The sequence below is a fragment of the Malus sylvestris genome, chromosome 1 (assembly GCF_916048215.2).
Source record: "Malus sylvestris chromosome 1, drMalSylv7.2, whole genome shotgun sequence".
Lineage (NCBI taxonomy): Eukaryota > Viridiplantae > Streptophyta > Magnoliopsida > Rosales > Rosaceae > Malus > Malus sylvestris.
In genome coordinates, this window is record NC_062260.1 from 22,948,452 (window position 1) to 22,959,186 (window position 10,735).

A 10,735-nucleotide genomic window follows, 5' to 3' on the forward strand; every position below is an offset into this window, starting at 1 on the left:
AATGATGAAAAAAGGATTACATGAATTGTTGTTTGTACATAAATTATGATAAAAAGTTGTAGTTTATCGTTTAATGTTTCAATTTTATTTTCATCTAATTTTTTGGAGCTTTTTGTGAAACTTTATAGGCCTAAGCATGATCTATCACCGATATGATCCCAACTTAACCACGTATGGCTTAGTGTTGGGTTTTATCCCAAAATGATTGGTAATATTAGGGGTGAAAACTCTTATATATTGATAGTGTTGCAGTCCTATTAGATTGGGAATTTAATTGTGTAAATCCTAACATATATATGATATCCTTATGTGATTCTACCATATATTTTAGACTACATATTATTCTTTTAGAGTTGTAATTCTATTGGGGTAAGGAATTTACCTTCACTACTACTATAAATAAAGGCACTATGAGATGATATAACACACACCTCACAATTACACATTTATCTCTTCTCTCTCTATGTGATGCACCCCCTCTCTCTGGCATTCATAAGTGTTCAGTCAATTATGCCTACAATACATTATCAGCATGCTCTTGATGCTACGCTAAAGAGAGTTTATTCTTCATTCAAGGGAGTATTACGTTTTAATCATTCTTTTTATGATTAATTTATTATTTTATTAAATTGACCTACATGCTATTTGTTGATGCACAAAACCGGAGGGGTCTTGGAACAACGTAAATCCGACCGTGAATCTGCAAGAAAGTAAATAACACAAGATGTATCGTGGTTCATCCCAATGTTCGGGCTATGTCCACACTGATATTGTATTTCTCTGTTTATCAGAGGATTGTGAGGGTGAGAGCCTCTGTAATGTGAGAGTGATGCCTCCCTTTAGGGATCTGAGACCCTTCCGTTTGTGAGGGTGATGATGCCCCTTTTATAGACTAAGGGTTCCTCACTTATTACACATTTCCCCCTTCATTTATTACATAATTACATTTGAGTCCCCTGAGTATTTATACGAGGTCTAAATACAGAGGCCCTAAGTATGGTACAAACAGTAGTCCCCCAAGTCTTCAGTCAAGAGAGTCTTTTGGCTGGAGACTTGAAATTCAGTCCATGTGTGGGCCGAAGTAACTAGATGTCGTCTAGGACTGATACTCGATATGAAGCGGTGCTCAATCTGAAATAATGTTCAACTAGAAGTAGCACATATTGCGAGGCTGCTCGGTTTGTGGCTTATGTTGCCTTGGTTGGCTCGGCTTGTGGCGTTGAAGGTGAGGGAGTCACTTTTATAGAATAAGGGCTCGCTCCTCAATACATAAGTGATGGGCTAGAGTTGATGCTCGCGGCGAGACGGTTGCTCAGCTGGCGACGATGCTCTCTAATTATGGTGAGGGAGTCCCTTTTATAGAATAAGAGATCGCTCCTCAATACATAAATGATGAGCTAGAGTTGATGCTCGCGGCGAGGCAGTTGCTCAGCTGGCGACGCTGCTCTCTAATGATGGTAAGGGAGTCTCTTTTATAGAATAAGGGATCGTTCCTCAATACATAAGTGATGGGTTAGGAGTGATGCTCGTGGCGAGGTGGTTGCTTAGCTGGCGGCGATACTCTCTAATGAAGGTGAGGGAGTCCCTTTTATAAAATAAGGGTTCGCTCCTCAGTACATGAATAATGGATGTTCTCTAATGAAAGAAAGGAGTCACTTTTATAGAATAAGGACTCGCTCCTCAATACATAAATAATGGGTTAGAGTTCCCCAAGTATTTTTCATGAGGCCCAGTTGAGGCCCAATATATGGTACATAATGTAGTCCCTTAAGTTTTCAGTCAATAGGGTCTGTTGACTAGAGACTTCAAATTGAATCCATGTATGGGCCGAAGTGGCGGTTGTTCGGAGATGGTATTTGTATATCCTTGTCACACCCCGGACCCGGGGTAGGTGGAAAATTCGATCCCAAGTCCAAAACGCGAACTAAAAACTAAATAAATAAAATAAAACGGAAACGGGTTGGAAAATAAAATTCTTCTTATTTAAAATAACTCAATAATTCTTTACAAGGCTAAATAAATAAATACAAATTCTAGCCTCACATCTATCTCGTCTCATCCCATCTACCCTTTTAACAGTTTAGTTAGTAAACCTGCATAACAATAGAGGGGTGAGCTTCAACAACTCAGTAGGGACATAACCTTACCACAGTAAAATTGACAATACTAAATTACGTGTTATAAAATCATGTAATCAAGTACCAAATCATTCTCGATAACAATGCATGAATGCAATGCAAAACTCTTCATCTCTGCCCGTTAATTCATATAATAAAACATGTGAACCTGCACGTCCCATACCGTGCATTTTACCTCTGCAGTGGTGGTTCGAATGTTTTAATATACAAATTAACCCCCTGTAACTCAATTGTCCCAATTTCCCCAACTCTTCGTTGCCAGTCCTGAATTACCCTTAAAGAATCTGTGCACTGTGGGCTCACCTGAGACATGATACCTGCTAAGAGTTTGGCTCAACTACACAAAAGATATTTCCAACTACCCTCATTTCCAGAATTCCTTCCTCAACACCGAACTTCCAACTATTCTCACACATGAGTGATGCACAAATAATCTCATTTCATCATTCACATGTACCACAACATATTCTCAGCGAATATAACTTCACCAATAATTCCGTAACCAATAACGAGTAAACACACAAGAGCAGTATTTGTCCAATTAGTAAACCATATCACATTAATCAACCAACAAGATCGATAATAATATAATGTTTCACGAAATTTAATAAAGCCAATCTCCGTAAAGGTCTGCCGTATTTCCCCTACCTAGAGTCCAAAGCAAGCAAACAATGTCCCTTACCAACACCTCAATTAAACACAACCGTCGTGGTAACTGGAGTCCCTGATCCAAAAATAAACTATATCATTGTATAATCCCTATATCTAACAACCAATATAAACTCCTTTATTTTAGAATTCTGATATTAGGCTTAACATCACCTTATCTTAGTTGGACCCTTAAAACATTTTTCTTTCTTATTTGGGTCCTAAAAAATTTCTCAATTATATACATGCTACCAACAAGCATTTGCCCACAAAACAATTCTAAAATCACAGTTTTGTCCCAAGCCTTTGGGTAATAACAAAACTACCCCTAACTTTCAGAGAACTGTAAAATGGCCCAAAATCTGAACTTCTATTTCAGTTTGGTCCCTGCAGCGTGAATAGTGATATTCATGGCTATTTTCAAGATTGGTTCCTCCTGTCTTTCAATCCAAAACATGTCCAAACCCATTTATCATGATCTCTAAGTACCAAATCACCATTCAAGTTCACCAAGTTCCCTTAATTTCGTAACAGCCACAAAATATCAAGGTTTAAAAACCATGAAATAATTCTAGGGTTTGCAGCAGCTAGCCCATAAAGAAATTAACCTCAATTCGTTTAGTTAAGCTTCCAATAAGCTTAATCCACCATAAACAACATTTAAATTTGAAGATTAAAGTTTGTGTAGGAATAAATCCCAAAAATGGCAACTTTCAAAATCTGCAGTAAATCCATAAATTATTACTTGAGATTTGTAGTACTCTTCCCCATGAAAGCAGAATCAAATTCGGACTTCCAAATCAAAAGTTAAGAGAAAATTGGTGTTTGGTTGAGACAAGGAGATGAAGCTCATTGCTTCCTCTTTGCATCTTTCCGTGAAGAGAAGAAGAAAGACCATCAGGTCTTTCGATCCAATATATAGGTGCACCTGCACCGCTTTCTTCATTTGTGGTCCAATGTCCACTTGCCACGTTTCAACATAATTCTATCTTTTTCTTAAGGTCCAACTAAAAACTGCCAAGTGGTAGACTTGGCACTTATTTAAGAACCCGGATCATATCATTTTGCTGCCACCTTCAGAAGCTGTCATGTGGTGATTCGCCATTGGTCCAGCTTGTAAATTCAATTAAAACCTACACTCCGAAAAATCATCTGAAAGATTATACAAAATCGCAATGACATTCACTACCTTCATATGAAAACCTTTTGAATAAATAAGCACAACATATTTTTTCCAAATATTTCTCTTATTCGATAATAAATTCTTGGGATATTACAATCCTGCACTAAAGCTTTGTAGGTGAAGCTTTGCAAGTGAAGCTTTGAAGCTAGAGCTCTGTAAATGAAGCTTTCGAAGTTGGAGCTTTTGTAAATGAAGCTTTTGAAGCTAGAGCTTTGTAAATGAAGCTTTCGAAGCTGGAGCTATGTAAATGAAGCTTTCGAAGCTAGAACTCTGTAAATGAAGCTTTTGAAGCTAGAGCTTTGTAAATAAAGCTTTTGGAGCTAGAGCTTTTGTAAATGAAGCTTTTAAAGCTAAAGCTCTGTAAATGAAGTTTTTGAAGCTAGAGCTTTTGTAAATGAAGCTTTTGAAGCTAGAACTCTGTAAATGAAGCTTTCAAAGCTAGAGCTTTTGTAAATGACGTTTCGAAGCTAGATTGACATGAGTGATTTTCATGAATGTTTATGTTGATTGACATGAGTGATGCTCATGAATGTTAACATGAGTGATGCTCATGAATGTTGACATGAATGATGGTCATGAATATTTATGTATGATTGACATGAGTGATGTTCATGAATGTTTATCTATGATTGACATGAGTGATGCTCATGTATAATTTTGGAGTACTTGACATACTTTTGATCACCTGGTTGGTGATAATAGCGGCAGGCTGCCGAATAATTTTGGGAGTACTGGGCGTACTTTTGATCACCAAGATCACCTGGTTGGTGATAATAATGGCAGGGTGCCGAATAATTTTGGAAATACTGGGCGTACTTTTGATCACCTGGTTGGTGATAATAGCGGCAGGGTGCCGAATAAATTTGGAGCCATAGGGCCTGGCTCTTTTGGGCATATGGGCCTTCGCCATCCACATAATATTGCAGCCCATTATTTTGGGCTTGCCGTTTTTTTTTTATATTTTATTTTATTTTATTTTATTTTTATGATTACCCTCTGATTGGGTTATACAGATATCTCCAAAATATAAGAAAAATAAATTACATCATTCAAAAATAAATCTGACCCTCTGCTCAATGGGTCACGCCCATAATTCTCTTTTCTGCATGCCATCACCACAACAATTATGTCTGCTTTTTTTTTTTTTTTTATCTTCTTTTGCTTTGCTGCTTTTGTTTTTCCCACTCCATTTCCTGCAACTTTCAAAACGTCAAGGTTGGCAGAGCCCATCTGCAGACTTGCTTTTGCTTTTTCTTTTCACTTTTATAGGAGTGGTTGAGATGTCTGAGGGCCTTTCTTTTTCTTTTGTTGGATAAGTGCGACAAAGCATCAATATGCTAGCACATGTGAATATCTGGTAAAGCTAAGTCTTTTGTTGGGAAAAGTTATTCCCTTTGTCTAAGTGGGTTGTTGAAGATAACCCATCACTGCAGCTCCACCACAAGTCTGCATCTTGGCTTCCATGCTCGCCGACAGTACCGTATGGACTGGATTCTAGCGTTCGGTTGCAAACTCGCAGCCATTTGGATCGTCACCAGGAAGCCTTGAATTGAAACACACATCGTTTTACTAAAAACAACAGTTTTCTCTTCCTTTCCTCAGAAACAACTTAACACCTAAAACAGAGAGGGAAACATCATACGGACGGCAAGGTCACCGAGAAGCTTGTAACGGAGAGACTCGACCTGAGCAATAGCGCACAGCCCTCTGTTGTTAACATTCTCAGCGTAAAGCTCAACGCTGTTTTTTGGAAACTTAAACCTCTTCTGTACAACAGAGGTTAGCTCCCTGATCCTCATCCCCTTTTCTCCGAAAACGTTTTGGGTTCAAGTGGCTCGGATGATGATCTCGGTTTGCATCGGCATAACCCTAACTTCAACACCGGAATAGCCGTATTCGGCGAGATCTCTCGTCATCACCTCGCTCAGCTCGGCGAAGAAAACGCCATTAGCGATGAACTTTCGCTTCTTGCTCATTTGGGTCGCAGTCGCCATGGTTGTGGGTGTGAAAGTTGCAGAGATGGGATCTGAAATGTGGTGGCAGGAGAGGATTCAAGGCCTCCTGGGTATCTACAACATTGTTCAACTTGATGCCAAACTGAAAGTACAGGGCCTCACTATCTCGTTTGCAATCATGAATGACTTTGGTGATATAGGAAGACTCAAGTGCAGGCTTATAGGCATTGATCAGCATCACCCCTCCCCGAATGGCATCAACCAGATATATAGCATTTGGAAATGCAAGCTGCATGATACAGAGAGTTCCATAACGACAGAGGTTAACTCCCTCGCAATCGAAACCAATGACAAATGGCCTTTCAGTTGAGGGCTGGGCCAGGTGAAAGAGGAATGTGAGTCTATAAAGGAGGAGGTACAGAGGTCATGCGATCGGACCATCCACGCCAATCTTTAATTTTGCCTCCAAACCAACGAAACCTTGATTGTCTCTTATTCTCTCTCTTCTCATATGCTGATTGAATGGGTGTGATTGTAACTGACAAATAATGGTAGAGAGAGAAAGAGTTTGTGGTGTTTTGTTTGAAAAGGTGAAAGAGATCAGAAGCAAGAGCAAGGTAGAGAGAGTTTTGGTTGTCTCTTGGGTTTTGCAGATCCACGGCGAAGGTGAAAATTGAGATAGGACCGACATAGCTTTTCATGTCGCTTCCCACAGACGGCGCCAAATGTTGATGCACAAAACCGGAGGGTCTTGGAACAACGTAAATCCAACCATGAATCTGCAAGAAAGTAAATAACGCAATATGTATCGTGGTTACCCTAATATTCGGGCTATGTCCACACTGATATTGTATTTCTCTGTTTGTAAGAGGATTGTGAGGGTGAGAGCTTCTTTAATGTGAGAGTGAGGCCTCTCTTTGGGGATCTGAGACCCTTCCGTTTGTGAGGGTGATGAGACCCCTTTTATAGACTAAGGGCTCCTCACTTATTACATATTTCCCCCTTCATTTATTACATAATTACATTTGAGTCCCCCGAGTATTTATACGAGGTCTAAATACGGATGCCCTAAGTATGGTACAAACATTATTGATTCAATTTAATTTTTTATTTGTTGAACGTGATACAACACATTGGAGATGCAATTCCGGCTTTCCGAGAAGGATGTTCTACAAATTTAAAGGCTTTTGTTGTTTTACGTTAATCAGGTACGTTTAAAATAAATGAAGATATTTGAAACGACCATGAAGCATGAAAACATTCCCCATGATGCTTGAACCCCTTACAATTATATTTACCTTTTGATATATATATATATACGTTTCATGCATTATGCAATTTTTGTTATTTGGAATTTGTGAGTTAGAGAATTGAAATAAATTAGAAGCAAGGGTTTTTCAAACCTTTCAATGGCGGATGAGGTGGTGTTGTTGGATTTCTGACCAAGCCCATTTGGGATGAGGCTAAGGATTGCTCTGGCAGAAAAGGGCATCGAGTATGAGTACAAAGATGAGGACTTGTGGAACAAGAGCCCACTGTTGTTGCAGATGAACCCGGTTCATAAGAAGATACCGGTTCTCATTCATAATGGAAAACCAGCCTATGATTCCCTCATTACGCTTCAGTACATTGATGAGGTTTGGAACGATAAGGCTCCATTCTTTCCTTTTGACTCTTACCTTACAGCCCAGGGCTGACTTTGTCAACAAGAAGGTGATTTTTACTCATTAATTTACTTATTTTTTGTTGTTGTTGTTTTTTTTTTTCAACAAACGATATTATCTACACTAAAAAGATGAGGGTAGGTTTAGCCTCACAATGAGTTATAATAATTTGGTTCAAATTCGCCATTTGCAAGAATCGGACCTAAGACCTCTCACTTACAAGTAAAGAAGAATATCCCTATACCGTAGTTAGTACAAGGTGACAATTTCACAACATAATTAAGTTTAGTATTTTTTTTCTAAAATATGCTCTTTTATTTATTTTTAAAAAATCTATGTTCAATTTGACATGATACTTAATTTTCTATGTACCAATATGGAAAGAAAAAAAATTAAAAAAAAGGGGTTTATAAGTACCAACTATGTTTTGGGCCGAAAATGAACTAACCCAAAAAAAGGGACTTTCGAGAAGTTGGTGGAAGCTGATGGAACTCTCTGTTTTTATTGTTTTTTTCCCTTCTGGATTGCTGCAGAACTTTCTGTAGTTCTCGGTGAAACCTTCTGTGCCATCCTATATATATATACAACTCACTCCACAACTCTCCTTATCAGTTAGAATTATCCAAAGCAATCTAAGCAAAATCTCTTACTCAAATCCTTCGAATTCACACCCAGCAAAAACCCAACTCAAACCCACCATCTAATGGCTCTCAGTCTCTTTGGCGGACGACGAAGCAACGTCTTCGACCCCTTCTCTCTGGACATCTGGGACCCTTTCGAGGGCTTCGGCGCTCTGGCCAACGTCCCCTCCTCCGCCCGTGAAACCACCGCCATCGCCAACACTCGCATCGACTGGAAGGAGACCCCGGAGGCCCACATCTTCAAGGCGGACCTCCCTGGGATAAAAAAGGAGGAGGTGAAAGTGGAGGTGGAGGATGGGAGGGTCCTGCAGATCAGCGGCGAGAGGAGCCGGGAGCAGGAGGAGAAGAACGACAAGTGGCACAGGGTGGAGAGGAGCAGTGGCAAGTTTATGAGGAGGTTCAGGCTGCCGGAGAACGCGAAACTTGATCAGGTGAAGGCGGCGATGGAGAATGGGGTGCTGACTGTGACTGTGCCGAAAGAGGAGGAGAAGAAGCCTGAGGTCAAGGCCATAGACATTTCCGGTTAAACTAAATTCGCATAACCTCGATCCGCTACTTTTGAGCTTTGTTTTGGTGTGGTGTTAAGTTCTGCTTGTGTGTATTTCCGAGTGTCTCTGTATGTGAGATGAGTGATATGGTGTGTCAATTGTCATGTACGGGTTCTTGTTCTAAATATTATAATAAATCTTCATAAAAGTTGAGTACATTATATTTCCAAGAAGTGTCTCCGGGAGAAGGTCTATTTAATTTTTTTCCACGAATATGGAGAAGATGACCGTTCATGGCGCGATTCTCTTGCTGTTAAAGTCTAGAACTTTTAACACTTTCGTTCGCTCTTGACATGTGCTACTGCTATTGGGCGCCAGCTGCTGAGCTCGTGTCTCCTACGAAGATTGCAGAGGAGTATCAGGCAAAGAAGAACGTTAGAGATGCAAATTTTGTATGGGAGAAATAATGCTTAAGTCGACAGTCCAGCAAAGGCGACATTGAAGACATCTTACTTACTCCAAGAGCATATGGCGAATGCTCGAAGTTGCTTAATTAGGACAGAGTCCTATAGTGGTCGAAATTCCTAGCTGCTGTTTTTGGTTTATTTTCAAGGTTATATTTTCAACTGTTTTTGGTATAACTTGTGAACAAGGTTATATTTTCAAATTTTAAACTGGTGATTGTTTCGTTTGGTTTTTAGTTTGGATAGTAGAGGTGTTGCACCATTTTAACGAGGATAAAACAAAGCTTTTGAGTACTTCCATGATCATTCTAACATGGATGCAAAACAAGATCGATTTCACCCCAAAACGAGATCAATTACTTAAGTGAAATCAAAGTTGTATTGTACTCGGTACACTAGAGTTGACATATCCTTTGTTGTGAATTTTAGCAAGGTACAACAATGCGCATACACATAAATACTAGACATGTGTCCAAGTCATCCTGCAATTACCTTACAGGTACAGTGGAATGATGTTCGCCTTCTAAGTTATGCCGATGATGGTAATTTAAACTGCAACTGTACAAAGCGTGTTTTTAGAACGGGTTATGTATATTCCATTAGAGATATTGTAATATTGTGTATATCAACCAAACAGGACTTCGTTACTACGTCTTTAAATCACATTGAAATTTTAGCCTATGCAAAGTATCGCATGAATGATTTTGGCTGAGGCACGTGATTGATCACATTAGACCTTTATGTGGTTTTTCTTACATAGTTGATGTTCCAACAACAATTTATGAAGACAACAATGCATTTATCGACCAATTAAAGAAATGATCCACCAAAGGCAACATTACAAAGTATACCGTCACGAAGTTTTTCTTCACTCATTGGCAACAAAAGCATCAGGAGATCAAAGTTAAGCAAATCCGATCCTAAGACAACTATGCTGACCTCTTCATGAAGTCAATACGAAATCTACTTTTCAAAAGCTTGTTCATGAAATTAGACTGCATAATCTTTTAAATTTATGTCACTGATAATTCTCTTGGAGAGTTTTATCGAACTCAGGAGAGTATCTTATAGTATACTTACATGATCTTAACATACGTTTTTCCTTATGATCAAGAGTAGTTTTCCTATTGAATTTTTGCTAACTTGACGAATTTTTTTGATGAAGTACCTACACTTGACTGGTCATACGCTTGTGTGTTTTAATAATCATTCTGAATATGTGAAATATCGCATCCTGTATTAACTCATTTTTTCCCCCGTAAGTCTACTGGTTGTCAGAGCAAGGTTTTTACCGATAGTTGACGACAACAATGCTACTTCTTAAGTTGTACATACTTAAGTAGGAGTGTTGTGAATAGAATCATTAATTAGGAACGTGATTGTGTAAACTAAAAGTAGAATTCCACAAGGATTTGGAGATCAAATAATTATTGGCTTTGTATTACTTATAAGGCAAGAAAGTCCATCATAATTAGTATGAAAAAGTTACATGCTAGGGGTGAACACACCATTCTTATACATACGAGCCCTTCTCTCTATGTCGTCCCCTTCCTC

General features: G+C 39.0%; 1 protein-coding gene across 1 annotated transcript; it reads left to right on the forward strand.

Moving 5' to 3' along the window:
* The first annotated feature begins 8,177 nt into the window (after positions 1-8,177).
* On the forward strand, positions 8,178-8,933 carry LOC126618988 (18.1 kDa class I heat shock protein-like). Its single transcript, XM_050287234.1, has one exon. The coding sequence runs from the start codon at positions 8,292-8,294 to the stop codon at positions 8,754-8,756; it is 465 nt and encodes a 154-aa protein (XP_050143191.1). The 5' UTR covers positions 8,178-8,291; the 3' UTR covers positions 8,757-8,933.
* The last annotated feature ends 1,802 nt before the right edge of the window (positions 8,934-10,735 follow it).

What these genes read in the sequence shown, in the direction of transcription:
- LOC126618988 (XM_050287234.1), top strand. Translation starts at nt 8,292, where the DNA reads ATGGCTCTCAGTCTCTTTGGCGGACGACGAAGCAACGTCTTCGACCCC.